At 43.8% G+C, this 23497-nt stretch overlaps 1 protein-coding gene across 16 annotated transcripts in view; it reads right to left on the bottom strand.

Annotated features, from left to right (window-relative positions):
• RBFOX2 (RNA binding fox-1 homolog 2) overlaps positions 1-23497 on the bottom strand; it is a 177346-nt gene that overhangs the window by 122077 nt on the left and 31772 nt on the right. For all 16 annotated transcript variants that reach the window (XR_011328820.1, XR_011328823.1, XR_011328821.1 and 13 more), the window contains exon 2: positions 17592-17642. Coding sequence is in view for 8 of the 16 variants with exons in the window: in XM_069807337.1 (XP_069663438.1) it covers positions 17592-17642 (51 nt within the window). In the remaining 8 variants the exon portion in view is untranslated. The remainder of the gene's footprint in view (positions 1-17591; positions 17643-23497) is intronic.

Raw genomic sequence — 23497 nt, 5'->3', positions numbered from 1 at the left:
GAGGCTTTAATCAAACTACAGCCGTGAACATATTCAGATGTGGACACTCAGGAAGGCCTGCAGTCTGCATCAAACTGCGTGACCTGCATTTGCAGCTCCAACAAGCCCTAACTCCAGTGCTAACATTAAACCTGCTGTAAGGCCAAAAGTACAACTGTGATGCAATGACATACCCAAATGCAGGTGTTTGCTGGAGTCCATCTTATTAAAGACCTGCTGCTGGTTAGCTAAGCTCAGCCAAAAGATTATACCTCTGTCAACACCAGAAGACTCCATCAGGAAAGCAGTGCTACCGGTAAAGCCACCAATACCAATTTTCTCAGCATCTGAGTTTTCCTAGAAGCATCCAGGTTGGAACTCTTCCAGTAATGAGAGCTAAAATAACATTCCAATGCTGAGCAAAGCGAAAAATGAAGTGGGGTCTGATAACAGGAGGTTTGCAGAACAAAGATGCAGGTGGAAGGCCTCAGGTAGGGGAGCGCAAATTAAACTGTGCACCTGAATGCATCTGGGAGAGCATTCCGATACATGAATGAAAAATACTGATCATAAAAATGTCTACTCCTGATGTTTAATAAGGCTCCCTGGCAACCTCTCCTGTAAAACAAAACCATAAAATAGTTTTTAAAACCAGCCTGAACTCTAAAATAAGATGAAATTCTTTTATGGTTAATAAGTGATATTGAATCTATGTGTTCCTCCTCACTGTGCAGTTCTCCTTGGCTGAAAAGTGGGAGGGGAGGTACTCTGAGGTTGGGACAGGTTGAAGAGGGAATTTTCATTTCAAACCAAAGGAAAACAGTTGCGCTCTCAGCCAAGACCCAGACTGAGCTTTCACATTTTAGGCAGAAGCTGGATTCAGACTGAGGATGAAGACTTGATCATTGTCTCACCATGATAAACACTTCAAGACCCATCTACAAAAGGTCTGACTGGAGATGGGAAGGGAGACATGCTCTGCGGTGCTCAGAGGGAAGTTTCTCCAACTCAATGGCTGCTTTCCATGGCTTATCTGACTCCAGCAGAACATCCCGGCAAGAGAACAAGGGAATCAGACTCACGCTACTTGTGGGGTTTGGGCATGCCTTGCGCCTTGGTTTTTTGTTTGGTTTGCTTGGTTGGTTGGGTTTTGTTTTGTTTGCTGGCTGGTTGGTTGGGGTTTTTTTGTTGGTTTTTTTTTTAAAAAGAAGATTAGAGATGGGGCTGGGAGCTATCTGGGGAGCGGCACAGAAGGCAGCCCTGGGCACACATGCAGTTCCTATGGAGATAAGAGGATCTTCTTTGAGGTTGGTTTACTCCTTTGGGTGCTGCTGGAGACTACTCTGGTGGCAGAGTACTGCTTATTTGCGAAGACTCCCTCCACTCAGGATCCTGGCATTATCTCTGATTATCAGAATTTCTGAACCACAAGGTAGATTTCCTCTCAACATCCAAAAGGACTCCAGGAAGCTTCTTTCTGCATTATCCTGTTTGTGAAAGGAAGCAAGAATACAAAATGCATACAATAAATCACCCAGAAAAATACCACAATCCTTTTTAGATGTTTTGCCAAGCAAATAAGCCAAACATTGGCATATTACAAGGAAAAAAAAGCCATTTTGTTATAGAGCAACCCATTTCATTACTGGAAAACTGGATTCCCTGTTCTCTCTCCTGCAGGTATGGTTCAGCTACGCAGCAAGAGGCTTCTGAAAAGAGATTACTTATTTAAAAGCAAACTATCAAGGGCTAGTTTATCTTCCACAAAAAGCAGAAAGCCTGAAACAATAAAACACCTTGACATGCAAACAAAACCAACAATTTTCAGGGACTGTCCTGCTACTGACTTCACATAGTAATTAAATGTAAGTCCTTAAATAAACTCCAGAAAGTCTCAATTCACAGGCTTATCATTCAAGTATTGGGGGGGGGGGAACAGGTACCAAGAAAAGCTTTTTAGACTTTGTTTGGGATTTTCTTCTCACAAGTATGCTCAGGAGCACCATTCTGGAAGGCACTGTCAATCCTTCAAGAGAACTGCAATAAGCTCAGTAACTAGGAAAGGTACTTTGCTGAAAATGTGCTCCCAGACAAAAATACACCTTTAAATTAAAACCAAGAACACCCACATCAACAAAAATAAATTGTGAAGCCAGAGAATTCAAAGTTAAACAGTTGAGAGCATGCAAACATTTAGATGTAAGGAATTCTTACGGCTGCAGTATACTGGTTTGGGCATTCATCTCCAGAAACGAAATGGTGATGCAACTGCTCCCAGGATATAGCAAACATGAGTTTGGGCAGCCAAGTGGGAATTTCCATGAATTACACCCGTCAGTGTTACTATGGCAGAACAGGAGTGAAGCTTGCAATCCTCCAATACCTTCTGAGGAGAAGCTAGCAAGCTAAAGGTCTGCAGAAGAAAAAGCATTTCTGCAGCTGTGTTGCCACCCCAGGCCTGATTTTCAAGCTCTATCTTCTCCATTCCATCACACTTGGATCTAGTCTGAAGTCCACACTGAATTGGCATATAGCAAATATATTCAGATACTTGTAAGAAAGGATCAGAATAAGCTCTAACACTGGTATTTAAACCTTTATTTTTAAACTTTAGTTAATGAATAGCTGCCTTAATATCTTCACTAGCAATGTCCAGAGAACAAAGTTTGATCTCCTTTCAATTCTTCCATGAAGTAGGAGAAAGTATTACACAGCATCAAACTCCAGCAAAAGTATATTTTTAGTCTCAAATCAGGAGTAGAATATCCAGTTGAACTGATAAAGGGCAGAAAGATTCTTTATGCCCTAGACTTAGAGTGCTAAATACGGTATTTATTTGGTTGCTGGATTTTGAAGAGGAAGTCATAAATATAAAAATGCAGCTCAGCTCCTACATCAACAACTCATCTCTTTATAGTCCACAAGCGAAGCTATACCAGAGGATGAATTGATGGCATCCAAGTGTTATCCTATTCAAGGTGTGAGACTGCAGGTGGCAAAAGAAAAAACGCTTCAAATACCTCATCAATGGAGCTACAGCATCATTATACCATTTTTTGTCTTCATGCTTACAATGTCAAGTGGCTGTACCGCATCAGCAATTCATCAGCACGGCAACGACCCAGCAAATTAAGAAAGAATATGAAGATGAGAGTATTGCAACAGTGGGGAAAGGAGAAGACAGGGCATAGCTCTCTTCCCTGGACCACACAGGGGTTTATTAATATGCTGAAACTTTGGCTTAGGCCTGCTGCTGATAAAGGGGAATACAGACAGAGAACAATACCATCCTGCAGAAAGAGACTCCTTCTGGCTTGTTTGTGCAAAGGAAGGTTAACAATGTTAGCGAGTTATTCAGGAAGTAATGGATACCCTCTTGCCCTGAGCAAATTCCTTTTCAATAACAGTAGTAATTTCCTAGGCAATACAACTATATCAAGGTATAATGGCTACTATATTTATCTACAGAGGCCCTGTACTGCTGGGATCCAATTTACTACGGCATAGAAAGCAGTTTACAAATCCTGGGATAGTAAAGTTGCTAGAGACAGGAATAAAATTCTATCCTGTATCGCTTAGTTTAAAGACTGGGTTTTAACATCCCTTTTTAAGAGTTTAAAATGCATTCTCTCCAACTTAGAAAGACTCAAAGACTAATAAACCCTAGTAGTGTAGACTGCAAATACACCTATGAGAGGGAAGAAAGCAGCTTAACAAATACTACATTGTGCACATTTTTTTATCCTTATTGTCACAGCTGCTTTATTTCTTCTTTTATTCAAATAACATTCTTTCATTTGACCCTCTGAGAAGAAAAATAATCTGTGACATTACCTAGAAGCCTTACATACCTAATGAAGACAAAATAGCTGAAATCCTGAAATATGGCTTCAGTACGAGAAATGGCACAAGTATATAATCAGCAAAGAAGAAAGGAATTACTCCAGCTAATGAAGAGGTAACACCGATAAACACCGAATGACATCTCCTGAGAAAACAACAAAACTAAATTGCTAAAAGACTTTGGTGGAACACAGCATCAACCTGTGATAAGTAAGGGTGGGTGGAAAGAGACCAAACACACATGTCAGGGGACTGCAGATACTTCCATTACATAACGGTAGTAAGAAAATCCAGGCGAAATCGCCATTAACAGAACTAAAAGCAAAATATTTCAACAGGGGCATTGGCAGTTGTCAAACCACATAAAGGAACAGCAGACTGTTCAAATGTAAAAGACGTTAATAAAGCATAAGACAAGAGGCATAAACAGATATAAAATACAGAGGAAGATTTCTAGAGGACAGAAATGCTACTGGAAAAATTTAGTTATAGAACACAATATCCCCAACTTCAATTCACAATGATCAGCAAAGGTCAGTTGTCAAAATAGCAGTTCTGCTTCTGATCTTGTTCTGGGCAAAGCAGTCCTTAACCATACCTGTGCCACCACCATCTAGCTGGATTATTCTCATGGCTGCAGCAAACAGCTCCCTCCATCTGACTGGTTCCTCAGGGAATCATGAGCATAAGACAATTTAGAAAAGCATGTGTACGTAGAGACTAGCAGCACTACTTGTCTCCTGCTTTATAAGCAAAAGATAATCCATTCTTCAAAGTCTTTTTAGTGTATATATTTAATATGGGACTTCTGAGAAAGCATGTGGATAGATATCTACCTATACCTTTTAACAAGGCATTTTACCGTTCTGCAGATCTCACATGCAGTGAGTACTGGCAACACCCAGAGTTTGTAACGTGGGATGTTCCAACAAATTCAGATGTATTTCTTGGCACTTGTGTCAACTGATGTACTTGAATCAGGAGGATTTTGGCTCTCATAGGAGCAGACCAGCTATAGATCTGGTCTTCAGCATCACTGCAGTCTGTGGGGTACATACTGTGACCCTCAAACACCTTCATCTGAGCTCATATTAAGGCTGTTCCACCTTCCCTTCTTTCCCCTACACCCTGCCATGACACAAAAAACCCCAAACCCACAGTACTGTAAATTCCATTCTGATGCCTTTTCTGATCAAATCCTGGCAAAATTACTCTTCCATTAGAGACTGATTGCAACATGCTTACTCTTCCCATCCCTTTCTAAGACACAAATTGAATGAGTAGCAGCTCCCTCACACTCGGTTTAGATGAGATGAATGGTATGAAGTAACTATGGCCAGTCAACATGTGCAATTATTGTGCCCTACGTCCCATGCAACACATTGTCATCTCATCTTAATCCAAATTTTAGCTTTGAAGTGTAGCCATACCATGTGACAACTACTGTACCCGCTAGAGAAACTACTCACTTTGACAACAAAGCAACCAGCAACAACAATATATTAAATTCTTCCCTGTTCCCAAATTCCCAGAAAGCAACAGTGACCAGAACAATCTTTTTTCATCCTTGTGTGACCTGAAGAATGCATGTTTCCTTTCAGATAAAGGCCTTGCTATGGTTATCTAATGCTAATGTCACTACAAACTGGATTAGAGACGCCCAGAAACCTCGAAATATGTACATGGATAGTCAGCTGTATCCTAATTCTAAGTCTGAAGGAAATCAAATGCTCCAAATTGTGCCTAATGTAGTTAAGTTTGCCCTTTAGGTAGGATAGACCAGTAAGAACATATTACACAGTGATTAGATTAATTCTTGAGTGAAATTCAGAGAGCTGGCTCTATCTGTCTATTCTGCCAGTATATTTCAAATTATTTCAGAGACTATCAACTCTTCCCGTGCTCTGCTCCACGGCAGCAGCTGCTCAAGAAATACAGCAGTTCTCTGTCTGGGGTGAAGTTGGCAGCAACTGGGGACAACACTGCTGTCAGAGTTCAGCCTCCCAGTTCTGAAATGCCATTCTACTGGAAATACCAGAGAGCCTAAATCCGGCTACATATACCGCAGGACGTAAAATATCTCTATCTCAGCTTTCAGCAGAAAGCTCCAGAGTCTCATGACATTTACTCCTTTGGCCCCTGTCAGTCTTTCTCCAGACCCTGCAAAGGATTGGAGCTAGCTGCCACAAATGGTTGGAAAACAAGATGTCCTCCGAGCACTTGGAATCGAGGAGCACTGTTTTAGCTTAGGGAGACCATGGCAAGGAGCCAGGGTGACAGGTGCCCCAGAAACAGAGATGATGATCAAGCTGTTGCCAACATTAGCCACTGCTGTCCTCTTGACTTGTAAGAAAGGGTAGCCCATGCTCTCCAGGTGTATCGGGAACAATGGACCAGAAAAGGCAAGGATGTGTTTGCTGGCAGTACCTGAAGTCTCTCCTCAATAAAATCCAAGCATGAAGGCATTTCAACGGGTCTCATCAGATACAATCCTACCGGTAAACCTTCATTAGGCCTGGCAGCAAGCACAGCTCAGGGCTGCCATGACATCAAAGCGCAGCTCATCGCAATCCACAAGCACCAGAAGAGTTAAAAACGCAGATTCCTGCTAAAACTGCCAAGAGCTACAAACCTTCTCCTGTGTGGGTGGCAGCAGCAACTAAATCCACTCCCCAACAATTGGCTGGCCTGCAGAAAGAGAGGCGGGAAGAGAAGGTCATGGGGGACAGCCCCCCCAAGTAAATAGCAGCACAGCATCTGCTCAGGTTTTCAGCTAAAATCAGTGAGACAGTTCTCTTCATTTTATCGCCAGCCTCTCGAGACAGCAGCCTCTGACCTTTATCAGGAAGAGCACCCTTGTCCTCTAATCACAGACTTCCTGGAAATCACAATCTAGCCAGCAATTAATACAGAATGGAGGGGAAAAAAAAAAAAAAAAAAGCTTCATAACATCAAATTACCACTGCAAGATTTTTAAATACAACCCCCACCAAAATGGCAGAAGAATTCAAGCATGTTCTCACAAGCCATCTTGTTCCTACTAGCATTATTTAACAGTACTTATTAAAAAGATTTTCTCACCTCTCCCCCTCCCAAAAAACCCTGCCCCCCTCCCAAGTCTTGTTTTGCAGATGTTGCCTGCAGCAGCATAGCTTCTTGCTGTGAAAGCTTCAACACAGGTGTGTAGAGCGTGACCTGGGCAGAATTACATGTGCCATTTCCACTGGGAAATCTAAGAGACTTATTAAGCCAGGACAGTGCCGATTAATCTACTAATGGAATGAATCAAAAGTGTGTTCCTGGCCCTTTCCCTTTCACATCCCAAAGCCTCGGGGGAGGCAAAACCATCTGGCAAATGCCTGCTCCAAGCAACATTATGCTACTGCTGGAAATACCTCTCCCTTAATATTGAGAAGAATGAAACCATCTTCTATCCACCAGCTATTCTCAGGAGCATCTGCGTAGCTTGCTGAGGCAGTCTGCTTGCATGCAGCATCCTTCCCCAGCCAATGCAGAGCTGCTCACTCACCATGCAGGAGAAGTCAGCAGAACAGAAAGCAATCCCATTCATTTACTCAGGGTCCTGCTGAAGCGGCCGGCACGAGCGGGGCGGTGAAGCAGTTACCGTACGTACTCAGCGTAACGCACACAGGCTGCCCTCCCACAGCACATCCCAACCGCAGGCAGGCAGAAGCACACTCCCTGCCCAGACTGAGCAAATGCTCCTGCTCAATTCTCTCAGTCCTGTCTTTGTGCAAGGGCAGTTGCAGGTAGGGTAGCAAGGAGGTGTTTGTTCAATTATTAAAAAAAAAAAAAAAAAAAAAAAAATCTCCTCTAAGCACGCCTGAAATGGAGATCTGGCCAGAGAGCTTAAAGGGAAATCAAGATATCAAACAGCTCCAAGGTTCATACATGATACATGTTATTACTGTGAGACAGAGGGAAGGACTGACTCAGAGATGCTGAACACCCTGCACCCTTTGAGTAATAAGCAAGCTCAGGAAGAAATAGAGCTATGAGGCAGCTGTCACAAAAAAAGGATCTCTGGCACTTTTAAGATCATACAGGAGCAGAGGAGCCTCCTATCAATTTAGACACACAAAAAAAAAAGGGAGAGAAAAGCCCGAGACAACAGCAGTCATACACTGTGGAATTACGTAAATGGTAACAACTGGTTTTTGAATGTCACAGAAGAACGCAAGTACAGGGCACGGGAGACAAGAGGTCCTCCGTGCTCAGAGGCAACACAGAGCATGTTTAGACAAACATCCATCAGGAATTGCCTGACTTGTTTTTACAGACTCCTAGGAACAGGAACTCCAGTCCCCTAAATTACTGTTCTAGTGCTTCACTACATTGAATCAGAAAATGTTGTTTGACCCCATAATATCCAATTTAAGCCTCCCTTGATGCAAATTAAGCTGCCTTCAATGGACATTGTAAATAATCAATCCCCGTCCTCCATACTTCTCTACTCTTTCTTTTTTTGAAGAACAAACAAGCTCAATATTTTCCTCCTATGCCAGGCTCTCTAAGCTTCTTTTTCTTGTTCTTGCCTGGACTTTTTCCAGATTCTGCCTGTGTCTTTCCTGAAGTTCCCTAAAACCAGGTACAGTGCTCTGCTCGCTGTGCTGAGCTCTGAAGAATAACTACCTTCTGCAGTTACTCGACACACCTGGAAATGCATTCCAGGTTTTCAGGATCACAAAAACAGCACCACATACTCAGTTTGTTTTCTCCTATTCCCCCAGATCTTTCCCTTTGATATTACTGGTTTTTACAGCTATTCTCCATTTTATACTGTGTATACAGTTCCTTTTGTTAATACAGCTTGGTTTTGGTTAATTTCACATTGTTGGATTTCAGGCCATTTCTGCAATTTACTGTGATCTTTCTGACATCTAATCCTACCTTCCAAAGGCTGCCAGCCCCCCACATACATATATTCAGTCACTAATTCATTACTCTGATGTTTGATGAATAGTACAGAAGAGCAGAGCAGCCAGGGCAGACCATGTCAAGACTCCAAATCACACACCCAGAGAAAAGCATGACATAATTACTCTAAATAATGTTTTCTAATGAGGTGCTCAGCCCCTTCTTAATTTCACCTTTCATTTGCCTAGTTTATGTAAAGGTCATGCAGGACCAGGTCCAAAGCCAGTAGCTTTCTCCATCTGCCAGGCCTGCTGCCACGTCAGAGAAGAAAATTAAATCGATCTGACATGATTGGTCCTTAAAAATTAGCAATGTCTGTCTGTTGTTGCCTTAATTTCCTTTAGTAAAAGATCTGACGATAAACATCTGATCTTTTTGAGCATCTTTCCAGGTTCTGTTACTACACTGACCAGTTGTATTTCTTGGGATCTCTAGCCTCCTTTAACAAAAAAAAAAGGGGGGGGGGGGGGATGGAAGAATACTATCCATTCACACACACACACACTCCCTTCATTCACTTGAAAGCTGTGAGATTTCATGATATGAAGGATACGCGCTGGAGACAACCGACTCAAGCACAGCCTGTACCGGCCTGAAGGAGGACATCCCCCGAGCCCCCACCGTAAGCTCGCGTCCATCTTGCGCTGCCCTCCGAGCAGAAGCAGTGCTGTGCAGCACATGTGCCTTTTGATAAAGCCAGCTCCGGCCAGGAGCCTGCTGAGGCCGGGAAAGCGCTAGGTAGGGACTGCCGGCTCAGGCTCCCCTCTAAAAGCAACTCTCCGTCACCGGCACTCCTCCTCAAACATCCCTCCTGTGCTTCCCCTCTGCTCACCCCCGAGACCTTTGGCAACAGAGCAAAGGCTTTGCAGAGCAAACCCCTTTCCTCCTCGCCTCTTCGAAGAATCAAATGCCTTAAGCGGGCCCCGCGGAGGGGCAGCAAGGCCTGCCTCGGCCCTCCCTGGGCGCTGCCCGCGCTGGCTGCAGGCACTGACACAGCCTCGAAACAAAACTTCCCTCGCCGAGCACGGAAACCGAAGAGCAGTCACCCCCAAAGGCTTGCGGGGGGCAAGAAGCCGAACCCTCTTCCCCTCCTCTCTCCCTCTCCTGCCGGCCACGGCCTTCAATGCCAGAGGACAACCCAAGCGGCAGGCTGCGGGGAGGGAGGCAGGGAGAGGCGGCCGGGCCCCAGCTCCGGCGGGGCGGGGCGGCGAGCGCTGGCCGGGCGCCGGCTGCCCTCTCCTGGCAGCCCGCCGTCAGAGCGGCCCCGGCCCCCGCGGGGCTGACCCCCTGCACCAACCACCCTCCTCCTCCTCCTCCTCCCCGAGCTCTCCCGGCTGCGCAGCAGGGTCAGCCCGCCGCCAGGCTGCAGCAGGGCGTTCCAAAGGGCCGGCGCCCGTGAAGTTACGGGTATCTGGAAATAACCTTTGCAAAGGTACTATGATCCTTCAGGAAAAAAAAAAAAAAAAAAAAGATACTAAATGCACACAAACTACTTATGCTCGGTTTGGTTCTGGGTTGGTTTTTTATTTTTTTTCCTTCCAGTTGAGAAGAAAATCCTCACGCACCCCATGACTGCAGCTCTCTAAGCCGAGGACCCCAAGCCCCCCTCACCCGAGAGCTTTAAAACCACTTCGGTTTCAAGTTAGCTGTGCACAGAAGAACTTTTTCCCCATAAAACATACCTGAAGCAGGGACTCATGGCCACAGGATGTTGCGGATGCCAAAGATTTAGACGGCCTCAAAAACCATTTAGACAAATTCAATAAAGACAAAAAAAAAAAACAACCTATCACGGGGATTTTTTTTTTTTTTAATCTATGGTCAGGAAATCCCAAAGCCACGGGATTGCTTCAAAAGTACAGAGGAGGGGAAGTATCACCCAGTCTTGGCGCTGCTCCCTCTCCTTTAAGTACTTGCTATTAGACACTGTCAAAGCCAGAACACTGGAAGGCAGAGACCTTCTGTCTGACCCAGAATCGCCGCTTTCATGTCCTCAGTAGGATATAATATCCATCAACAGGCTGTTTTCTCTACATTGTTTGGTTTTGGTCCTCCAACCTATCATTTTACAGTCTACTTCTAAAACACGTGCCACACTCTCTAGCACTCGTATGATCAGTCAGAAGGAGAAATCTAAACAAGATGCTGTCCCTCTTGCCAAAATAACTGAGGGGCTTGGGAGTCTCCAGAGCTCTTGCAGACATTGGGTAACACTTCAACGGTCAAAAAGTACATCGCAGGAGAAAAAGTGGTCTCCTGGTCCTCTCCGAAGGATGACTCGCATCTCCTCTCTTTAACCCCAACCAGAGATGAGAAACTGCTCGCATCAGAGGACTCAAACATGAAAGGAATTTGTATTACATCACCCAGCCCCTTTCCTGCCAACGCCTTACAACCCCAGAGCTTTGGCCGAACTATTCATCAGCAAGGTAATCGTTACTTCCCTTGAGAAGCTGTTTATAGGACTGAAGGAGCTTATTGTCAGGAAGTCTTCCCACGTATAGGAATTAGATGCACTCCTTAACTTCTTCTCATGCAACTTTTCTCCAGGCAGTTATTTTTTTCCTCTCTTCTTATTGAGTAACAGCAAGGCATGCATTGGTATGGAGCTCGCTGGAGGTGTTTATGAAAGGTATTCAAGGTTCTGTAAGGAAAGGATTCCCTGCCTTGTATTCAGAGAGGCTAGAAATGCAGCAGACATGAGGGAAAAGGGAAACAAATATACGGCCAGCGTGATGTGTTTGCAAGACTTGTGTCAACTGCAAGACACCATGCTTCCTGTACTATTTAAGGGGTTTGATGGTAGGAAATTAGCTAAACAGAAAGGAAAGGAGAGATTTGGGGGAATGTGGCCAATATAAGCACAGTGACTTGGTTCAGAGTGAAATTTCAGAAAGCAGGTTTATAACAAGCTCAGTTATTTAGTGGTGTATGCATTACAATTTTTTCTAATCCCAATTTCTGAATCTTCCCTGCAGTTTCTTAGGGATGTAGTCTGGGCTTGAGAAAACAAGGAACCACTTTGCACTTCAAGTGATCAACCAGGTGTCTTACCAAGACAGTTCTGGATTCAGGGGGGAAGTATTACTAGATTAGTTTCAGTGGATCTTATCTTTCCTCTTCCAACGCATCCCTGATTCTTTGAACTTTATTCTGTAACCACCTCCTCCTTCAATTTTTAGCTTAACACTCTGCTCTCTATTTTCCTTCTCAGATATCATGATTTACATTGCTTTTAACTTAACTCTCTCCACTCTATCAACACTTTTTTATCTTCTGAATGTGCTGAGTTATAAGCAGTGTTGGATGCAATCCGGTAAAGGATTTCTCAAACTCCTCCCCTCCTGCAGTGTTAAATGCCTTTCCATAACACATCTTAACTGTCCCACATGCTTCACAGCTTAGGTGCTAAACAGTAACCCCCCAGCAGTTATCCCACTATACACCCTTGAACCCCTCTGAGTGCAGGTGCCTCAGATACTTCCCATCTCCAGAACATGTTGGACAGTTTTGCCCAAACTGCCTTTCTCTAAAGTGAAGTTCGTTATTTTCTATGGGACATTGCAGTTAGGTCAGTAACAGAATATCCCTTCAGACCTGTCTAGTACAGAGTGGAAACATTTCACTGCTTGCCTGAAGAGAGGCAGTGGAAGCCAGGAAGCAGTAGATTTGGCAGTCTTAACCCTAATTCACCTCATTTTAAACATAAGGAAGATGTTTAGAACAGTTTCCCCTCATTAGCTTGGTCCCATCCCAGATTCTGGGTTGTTTGCTTTCAAGCAAAGAGGCACTCCTCAGAAGCACCAGGAACACCAAGCCTGGCCTTCTTCATTTTATATGGAGGACCTCAGACACTTCCTGAACTTTGTCCTGGCTACTCACTCAAGGAGTAAGGTGTTAAAACTTTATTTAAGGCCTTTCTAGAACCTCCCTCTGTCCCTCAGTTTATGCATTTGTATTAAATACACTATTCAAACCAAAAATGTAAGCAACAAACAAACCAAAAGCCCACGAACAACCCTCCTTTCTAGCTCCTGAATAACTTAACACTTCCACTGCCACAATCTCACCAGTTACCAAGACAGTTAGCACACACACTAGAGGGTTTATTTGCATGGTCAGTTACAAGGAGGAAAACAAATTAAAAACCAAAACCCTTTTCAGGAACACTACTTACAGACTTAAACTCTTGAGACAGGGAGTCTTTGTTCCAAGACCGACGAAGTAGGGCACTGGAGAGACTGTGGCTGGTGCTATCATGGTTCAAATAAAAACAAACAAGTGGCCAAACCGTTCTCCTCCAGAAGGTCACTTTTTATTTGTTTTACGACAAGAGCATCTCAGTCTGTTAATACTAAACCAAGAGATTTTTGTGGGTATCCTAATCCATACTGAACCACTCGGCTGCTAATCAAGTTCTGGCAATATCACCAAATTCATGCTTCGTCCACATGACCGAGAAGAGGAAGATCGGTGAAGGAGCCTCAGACCACACAGACAAGAGGACAGAGGCTTCCCCCTCTGAACTCTCTGCCGAGATCCCCGCTGCTCGCTGCAGAGACCACCAACGGGAACAGCAGTACCTCTGTGTGGCCAGCTCCAACAGGAAGCCCGGTGACCTGCTGTCCTGCCTCCCCACGGGAGCTCACGCACACCCTTCACATCTTAGGATGAAGGACTTCCTTGCTGAACTCCCCACATCAGGAGGGACTGGGCAAAGAAAACAAACGGGGGAAAAAAAAGCAACAGGGGAGGCTTCCTGTTCTCACAGACTGCCACCACCGCTGTTCAGTTCAACCAGACCAGCTTGTGGTCCAGGGGAGGGGAAAGCACACAGCCGCTTGCTGCCTACGATGCCCCAACAGATAACTCCAAAGCAGCAAGTGAGTAAAGACCCAGGGGAAAAGGCTGACAATTGGAGAGGATTTAACAGCATTTCACCTTAAGCTTGAACTCAAACCGAGGGGACAGTGATAAAGCTGTTCCTAGCAGTTGCCATGGGCACCCACGCTACCTTGGGCTGCAGTCTCATCTACATATAACGAGAACAACAGGTCAGGCCTGGTGAGTGCTCAGATGGAAAACCAGCCACCGAAATTAAGCTGTTGAAGGAAGTGTCGCTTGTGATAGGTAATGATGTTTCCACCACATTAGTAATGAGCCAATGGCCCAGTTTGATTTAAGAATTGTACTCACGGAACTACAAGCTTTTAAAAGAGGCTTCAAACCAACATCCTAACCCGTTGTGATAGCTGAGGATCGCTTTCCATAACAGAAGAGGTATAATAGCTCTAACATCCTGACCCAGTTCTGGTACGTGCAATTACCTCCTGCTTCCATAAACTCTCTCTCCTCCTCTCTTCCCTTCAGTGGCAGCTAAACAAGGTGTTCTTGCTCATTTTGCTTCCTGTTGGGGAACAAAATCACTCTGTGCAGCAACCAACAGAAGTGCCAGTATTCAGCAGTCAAACAATTTCAGGCATCATGTCTAATACATCTGGACATGAAAAGCACTAGAGCAATATGACAGGCCTTGGCTATATATAAAATGAGCTGGCACAGTTAGCATGGAATAGCTTTCTGGAAGCAGAGTATCTATTCTTGATGACTTTGTCTATATGCAAGAGTCGTATCAGTATAGCTGTACCAGTCATTTTCCATGTTGAGACCAACTCATAGTACCTCAGAGCTGTTTGTCACAGCTTGGGAAATGAAGCAAGGAAGTCTTGGTTCACTGCATTTTAGGCAGGCACTTGTGTTACAAAAAAAGAAACACCATTTTGTTGGCAGGCCCAACAGAGGGATAAAGAACTGAATAGTCCCCAGAGAATAAGCTCTCCTCACTAAAAGACTAGAACCAAGTCTTTGGTTAACACTGTTACACTAACACTTCCCTTATTTTCCCTTTACTGAGGGCTTCGTTGCTGCCATCAACCTAGCTCTGGGGAAAAGGAGGGGCATCCTGCCATTCCTGTATGTGCATTGAATATCCACAGAGCAAACCTTGAATTCTTGAAAACAGTCCCAGAGAACTCTCCAGCAATTTACATGGCTGTAATGTAGACCCAGAAGTGCAACACTTCAGCAACAGAAAGTCTTCTCTTTTAAGGCAAACATACACCGTAGTGATTTAGCACACGTGCTCCTCAGGCCCTATCACCACAAAAAGTCCAGTAAGCCAGCGCTCTGGCAGGGCAGGTGAGGAACGAGGGGGCTGCGCAACAACCCAAAGCTCTGGGTCATCACAAAGTAATCACGCAACACCAGAATTAAGAGGAACACAGCCTTGATATGAACCCATTTCACTTGCCTCAACGCTGCTGCCCATGCGTGACGATGACAGAATGCTTAAATATTTGGGAAAGGATACAAAATAAACTTCGTACTGTAGACCTAAGCATTCCCAAATGGCCAAAGCGAGGACTCAGACCAATCACACACTTCCACTGGAAGGAAGAAAAACTACAATAATCTGGAACATCTGGGTATGATTTAACCACTAGAGGGTGTAAAAACAGCATAGTGAAAGGTTTGCAGCCAGCAATTAACGGCATTTAGAGCCTGAAGGATCGAAAAGGACATACAAACAAGTGAAGGAGTAGGATGCTATGCAAGTTGAAAGAAAGAGCAAGTTGTATCCACAGAATTTCTAGCAGGACTACTGTGGTCACACGATGAAAAGCCCTAAAAATAAAGCTCTGCTTTGCTACTTCTGCTAAGGAAAACATTGTGGTAAAAAGCACAGTACAAGTATTTGCAATCAAGAACTGCAATGGGAAAGAGAAAGATACAGAGACTTATGCTCACCAGCTCAAATCCAGCTCCTAATCTGAGGAAATCTGAAACAATTGCTCCTGCATCTCTAAATTACTTTGTTGCAGGGTCAGGATCACTACACATGCTCCCACACCACTTCCTTCCTCCTTCCCCAGCACAGAAAGGCAGGTGATGGATCAGCCATTGCTGTCTCTCCCACACCAGCCCCAGTCTGTGGCAACAGTAGACTTCTTTCTCTGCTGCTGTCATGCTAGGGGCTCCCAATCAGATTAGCTAAAAGCTTTGAAACCTCATTAGTGAAAACCAGACCTGAATTTAAGCTGCTTCAGGACCAAAAATAAGACAGGACAAACACCACAGATCAAGATGTTACCAAGACCAGAAAAAAAACCCAACAGCCAAAAAAGATTTTTACAAGTACTTACTAAAATGAAAACACCAGAGTTAACTGAAGCTGTTTGTCCACTAAAAAATTTCCACAAAGCTATCTGCCATCTGAAACACATATGCACACTTGCTAATATACATTACTTTCTGTGCTCACCCATACAGAGCCCTCCGGGGCTGCGCAGGCTGTAATTCTCATTTCACGCCCCGGCTGCTGTACAGCTTCCCGTGCCCATCTCCGCTGATCTGGTGACCTGCCAGCAACAGCAGTTCTGGACTTTCAAATCAGAAGAGTTGTTAAGGGATGAGAAACAGGAAACTTGTGGAGCAGGACATACTGGTAGCCTCCAAAATGAAATACCCGAAGACACCCGGAAGCACCCCTAAATGGGTAAGTACAGTGAAGCGCAAAACAGGGGGCAGAGGGTGCCACCAGAATGGAAAAGCTGAAACCAGTTATGAACCGCTTTAAGGATCTGGGACTGACTCTGCCTCTCAAGCTAGCATACCTTACTCAGCCTGGATAGAGTAGGAACACAATTCTCACAGCATCCCAGCGTGTAATATTTATTTGTGCTAGTTAACAGTTTAATATATCCCAGTAGACATTCTGAATAATTTCCTCCTATATGGAAATTCATACACACGTTACAAGCACCAAAGATTCGAGCTCTTCAATTGCTGAGGCTGCACTATGCTGCGCTTCCTTCATAAAAACATCTCCCCTTAAGCTGTTGCTACATATACCCAGTCCTCATCAAGATACGATGAAAATCACTTTCTTTATATAGCGGTACCTGAGAGTATTAAAGAATTTGATTCTGGTTTTGTTATTTGCTCATTACTGAAATGTGCTGCATTATTGATTTTCGGTGCATATTAATTTCCTGCTACACTGGATCATACTCTGCTCTGCAGTAGCACTGCAGAACACTGAAAAAAACTTCATTCTAAGGGAGATTTAATGTGTGACGGTTGTATCTTACAACCCATTAAATTTCATTTGTTCCAAAGCATCTCCTCCTTCCATCGTGCAAATTCATCAACTGGGATTTCTCTGTCTTCTGCTAGGAGGCAAGAGAATGCTTACAGATGCAATGCACTGAACAGTATAATTTTTACTGCTGTAGGAGGAGAATATCCTGAATAAGAGGAAGGGGCAGGGGCCTGGCAGGACTCGAAAGGAAGGCAAGACAACTTCACAAATACTAGAAACAACCCAATAGGACACATCATTCCCTACTCCAAGAGCAAAGCAGACTCTCAGAAAAACTCAGTGTTGTTCTGCTCCCCAGATGCTAGAATTACAGCAATAAGTATAAAACAGGGCCAAGCATGCACTGGCACCGAACATCTACATTCATTAACACTGAGGAGATATAGTCGGAGCTTAGGACAGGGATTTTAAGTTACGATGTTTTTAAGAATAAAGAATTTCCTGAGCTGTTGGTAATGTGGATCATGTTTAACCCCTTCCCAGGCACATTGCCACATACAGCTGGAGGCCATAAAAAACATTCAATTTACCACATGTATCTCCACAAGCATTCCACAACAGAACAAAACAATTTCCACTCCATAACAAGACAGCCAGGAAGCTGTCGGACAAAACATCCATAAGTGTACAGAAACACGTGCACACACATTTACTGCAATCAGGCTCTTACTTGATTGTCTCTTGCTGGGTATCCATGATAACCTGAAGTCAGAGGCTCGTTCTGCAAGACAAGAAAACAAAGAATGAGTGTAGTGGTTGCAGGGAATAAAACCCAAGGAATTATATGTCTGCCTTAACTCAGCCAAAAACAAGAACCTGCATGAAATGGGGGAAGAATGAGCTAAGATTAAAGTATTCTGCTAACTTCCTATTTTCCCTGTAAGCCACTATGCTTAAAATTCATTTTCAACTGCATATGCCAAATTGTGCAGAAGGAGAAGGAAAAAAAAAAGAAATCAAAGCCATAAAATAAGCGTAAACTAACCCTACCTTACCCTCTGTAATTTCAGTTGTGTGTAATTCTTGTAATTTTCCAAAGAATTTTTATATGCAAACTTCATTTACCATCATGAAAACTGAACAAAAGAGAACATAAAATTACAGAAGCTACTGCCCACCTTGCCCACTCTTGAAGAAATGTTTCCCTAAACATTAGCCATTAAAGTGACAATTTTCTCCTTTTCAAAACTATACTAACAGTTTAACATGAACTTAAAAGGCAGTCAGTGTAACTTCAAACACCCCAGCAAGCCTGAGCAATACCCCACACACTCCCGACAGGAAATCAATCCTCTTAGATTTTTTTTTTCTTCCTTCACCCCAGAAGGGGCTCTAAGCCTACATGTTTTGTGTTATTGGCAGCCCCCTCACCCTGCTCCGCAGGAATATATGAACCTCCAACACTTTTGGAATTTCTCCATGAAATTCTCAGACTCGTCTCTATTTTAGCAGCGCAGTGGGGATTAATGTAACATACTCCACGACACTTCTGAAATGTTTTATTTCTTTTTCTTTATTTTCTGTTACTCTCCCTCCAACACCTCCTATTCGAAACGGGGAGAGGGCACACACACACGCCCCATGTGTGCATCTTTCTCTCTGGGTGGAGGATAAACTAAACTAGACAAAGCCTGTATCAATTCCACCCTGGTACCCCCGTGCATTCATGAGCAACTCCCAGCAGAATGCTAGCAACAGGAAAGGAGGCAGCCACCCTCCACAATCAGTTTTTAAGTCTGTTCCTACCTCTTTTTATGACTTGCAAGGAGGAACTCATAAGTCAGCCCTGCACTTTCTCCAGCAGCTCTTGGGGAAGGGTGGGGAGAGAGAGGCCCAAGGGGAAGACCCTGACAAAACATGGCAAAACAATCCCAAATTGTCAAAAGCAAAGATATTCTAGGCATGAAGCTGACAGAGATGTATGATCGCTGTCAGGAAGTTTTTGTTGAGATGTTTTGGGTTCTGTGGTGTGATATTTGGGTTAAACAGGCCAGCTCCTACCAGAGAGAGGTCTTCTGCCCTACACAGAGCATTTGGTTGCTGGCACAATTTCACAGTTTACACAACAGCACTTTAACACAACTTCTGCTAAAAAGGAAGGCGCTAATATTTCAATACTGGGACTAGCAATCCTATTTTAAGTTTGTATTTGTCCTCCCCCTCTTCCTCTTTACCTTAAACCTGCCCAAGGGATTCTCCATGGAAACTTGCCAGGAAACACCCAGCCTCTCCTAAGGCTCTCACACTAAAGCTACCGTAGCAGGCACAGTATGAGAGCTTCAAGGACAACAAAACTTCTGGCAGCCAGTTTTTGGGGATTAACTGTAATTAATTACGTTGACGACCCTGTGAGTACATTCTTCTCAAATACTAATAGCCAACAAGCAGGTAAAGCACAAAACTCCACAAATAATACAGAAACAGAAGGAAAGACACAGAAGTTAGAAGAAGCAAGTGCAAACTGACAGCTACAGCACCACCCAAAGCTTTTGGGTTTTAACTGTGAACTTAATTAAAAACCAAGCAACACCACAATGAAAACACACGGCTAGTACTTTTGTCCCCCAATGTAAGTACACATTATAAGAAAGTACTGTGATTGTTTCTCCTACACTACAGTTTACCAACTGTCCTGGTTTTGGCTGGGATAGAGTTAATTTTCTTTCTAGTAGCTGGTATGGTGTTATGTTTTGGTTTTAGTATGAGAACAATGTTGATAACACACCGATGTTTTCAGTTGTTGCTAAGTAGTGTTTAGACTAAGTCAAGGATTTTTCAGCTTCTCATGCCCAGCCAGCAAGAAGGCTGGAGGGGCACAAGAAGTTGGGAGGGACACAGAGCAGCTGACCCAAACTGGCCAAAGAGGTATTCCATACCATGTGATATCATGTCCAGTATATAAACTGGGGGGAGTTGGCCGGGGTGGGGGGAATCACTGCTCAGGAACTACCTGAGCATCAGTCGGCAAGTGGTGAGCAATTACAAACTAAGTGATGCACAATGCATGTTCCACTTCTTTTATTATTATCATTTTTTTTATTATTGTCATTATTTTCTTCCTTTCTGTTCTATTAAACTGTCTTTATCTCAACCCATGAGTTTTACTTTTTTCTTCCTCCAATTCTCTCCCTCATCCCACAGGGTGAGGGGGGGGAAGTGAGTAAGTGGCTGCATGGTGCTTAGTTGCTGGCTGGGGTTAAACTTACATACAAGTGCCATAAATGTCCACCTTGTATCAGAAAATAACGGTCTTCTCTTGAAAGACCATTCCAGGTACGCTTTTAACAGTACTTGTACACACACCTGCGAGGTCAGTACCTCAAACATGCTTATGTGCCAGTCTCTCTCAAGACCTTGGAAACCAGAAAGATTTCCACACAGAGAACAAGGGATAAATGGAGAAGTTGCCCCTACAGATACTAAAGATATGGGCAGTGAACGCAACCAGAAAGTTATAAAGAAGAAAGGAAAAAGAAATCATTATTTTGAGGATGATATTCTTCACAACGGGGACTAAGAAAAGGGACTATCACAAGGCTGTGGCAGAAAAGAGACAAAACCAAACTTTGTGGGGTTTTCCTGAAGTCAAAGGACCTGGATGCCCAGAAACCACCTCTAGACACAGAACGGTTTCTTAAGTAGAAGCAAATCATAAAAGTGTGAAAAGGAAGAGAAAGACAATTACACAGATCAAGGGCAGTCCACAGTACATAGGAGGTCAGAAAGAAACATGAAATATTGAGTGGAAGAAAAAAAAAAAAGAAAAAAAGAAAAAAAACAAAACCACAGCCAGCAATCTCCACTTTGTTTTTTGGAAGACAAACCCCACAAATCATAGACTAAAAATGTTTGAGGGATATGGTTGCATCAGAAGGTAAAAGAAGAGGTGAAAGAAGGTTACATTAGGAAAGTGAAAGTTTGGAGAAAGCAGAGGTTAGAAAGAGGGTAGCAGCTGGAGCATTAAGGTCACAAAAAGGCCAAAGATATCTCTGCTTTCATACAGCAATGCTACCACCAAGTACTGAACTCTTTGGAAAATCCCCGCTGTGCGTATCATTGCTCTAATTGAACTTAACTCTCCCAGAGAAGGCAGGAAGCGCCTAGGGAAACCATCTCCCGCCAATAATCTCCAGTGCTGCCAATTTTACAGGTCACTAATAGTGAATCCGGGGCCTGCTGCATGATTATTCCATACGGAGTTTGCTTTTGTTGAAAACTAAACAGAGCAAGAAGTGAAAGCGTTAAACTCCTGCAACTGGAACAGGACAGTCCAACAACATCCAGACAGAAAACCCCATTAGTTAGCGGAGGATCTAAGGCAGCAGAGGCTGGCGATACAGCTCAATCTCCTCCTCTGCCTGCACATACACAAAACTAATCTCACAAAGTGGAAGCAAAAAGAGAGAGAGGGAAGGTTTGACACCGATAAATACCCTGCCCACAAACACAGACAGACCCTGCCTCCTAGCAGCAGCCTGGTGGGAGAGGGAATCCCCAGATAACTCCATCTCTCTTCCTGCTCCCTCCTGCCAATTACATTTTTCTTTTGATACCAACATGCAACCAGACATTCGTAAAGAAATTGAGTTGGGCAGTGCTAGCCTGCAAAATCAAATCAAACTGACACTGGGATGTTTCATTACTTTGTTTACCACTGAAAGGCATTTCTCAGGTACTTGCGATTTGCTTTGGGGTGGGGAGAAAAAAAAACCTAGAAGCTAATACAGCACATCAGCTTTCTGCAACACATACTGTGATTTTATTCAAACCGTATTGACGATCTTGCGCATGGGCTTCCATACTTCTATAGGATGTGTGAGCATTGTGGTTGTACCCCAGTAATAGCCTCTGTGCCGGCCAACTGGATTTAACAAGACTAAAGACCTGAAACTCAGTCAAACCCACTAAGCTTTTAACCCACTCCCCCCTTTACTTCAAATTTTCCCCTTCTTTAATTTCCCAGCCTTACTAATACACGTTCTTTTCCACTGGCATTTGCAATAGTAAGGTCTGCCGCAAACTGCAAGCCACAGGTCCCACCTCAGGTCACAAGGTAAACACAGTACAGCCATTTGCAGATGACTGAAAAGCAAAGGAGATAGATACTCCTGCACTAGCAGAACAGCCAGGCTTTGGGGTTGTCGGGTTTTTTGTCACCTCTCAACCTGGTAAATTTAAAAAAGTTGCTGAATTGGACACATCTTGAAAACAGGAGGAATTGTCAATAAACCAGAACACCAGTAAGAAGAAGTGATCAGCTCTGCAGGTGCTATTAATTTATGAAAGGCCACAGAGGACTGGAGTAGAGTCAGTCCTCTGGAGGAAGTGTCACAGCTGTAACACATAATGGAAGGTCTTAAAATCCTCTTACCCTTTTCTTAAAAATAAAACTAAATTTTAGCTTAAAGAGGCAATAATTCTCTTTGACCTAACTTGACCCCAGAACAAATTAATTTTACATTATGGACTCGCCATTTTGCCAGACACAACAATTAGTGAGGCCTGATTAGCAATGGTTTCTTGACAGCCAAACTAAACCTAAAACCCGCAGATTAAAACTCTGCTGGTAGGAACTCTTAGCTTAGTGAGTTCATCCATATTTCCCCTGCCGGAGAATCAATTCCTGCTGAATCAAAGCTTCAATCTGAAGCGTCATGTCCTTTCAGTTGCAAAGATAACCTCAGAAACATGACCAAGCAATCTCTTCCCTGGATCTGCGGCGTGCCTGCTTTCCTGACAACGCTGGGAAAAGTGGAGTGAAGTTAAAGCAAATCTTTCGAGTTTCACAACCACCTCCTGGGTTCTGAGCAACAGCAGTAAAAACAACACGAGAACAGCTCATCTGCCTCTGCTTCAGTTGCCCCCGAGAGTTACCAGCGGCGCAGCAGCCTGGTGGCTTGGACTGAAGTGGCACGGGAGAGCCCCAGCTCCGGAAAGCCAGAAACCCCTGGACTACACAGAGCAATGAAATACAGGCAACAAGAAATTACTTGTTGCTCCCGAAAGCAAAACGGGATTTTGAAGTGGGGAGATAGCACAAGCTACACATTTATCAGACACTTGTGCTAGACAAACAGAAGCCACTTTTCTAGGACACAGAGTAAGATGTTTACCCAAAAAAAGGCTGAAAACACTGCCAACTAAGCTATTGATCTGAAAGTGAAAGTTGCAAAAAAGTAAAGCTCACGAGCCAGGCAGAAATCCCAGCGCTGTTCACCACAGCCCAGTTGTTTCACCATCAAAAAGATGCTTTACATCTTGCATAGCAGGAAAGACAGAAACCCTGTGCGGGGGGGGGGGGGGGGGGGGGGGGAGGTGTCTTGAAAAAGGCTTTTTAGTGCTTTACTGTGGCAGAGCATTAGTAAAACTGTAAATGCCTTGACCTTCTTATCAGCTACCAAGAAAATAGGTAATTCTTCATTAGACCCTTACTTGCACAAATTATTGCATATAGACAAAAAGGAAATATCCATTTCTTTGTCCAAGTGCATCTGATGCATTCAGTCTGCTTTCTCAATTGTGTGTGCCATCTCCCTACCCCAAACTGTCTGTGGATAAAATTAATGGGAAAAGCAG

This window comes from Haliaeetus albicilla, chromosome 19 (assembly GCF_947461875.1).
Source record: "Haliaeetus albicilla chromosome 19, bHalAlb1.1, whole genome shotgun sequence".
Lineage (NCBI taxonomy): Eukaryota > Metazoa > Chordata > Aves > Accipitriformes > Accipitridae > Haliaeetus > Haliaeetus albicilla.
The sequence above is the reverse complement of the archived record's forward strand: the minus strand, read 5'-3'. Positions and strand labels throughout refer to the sequence as shown.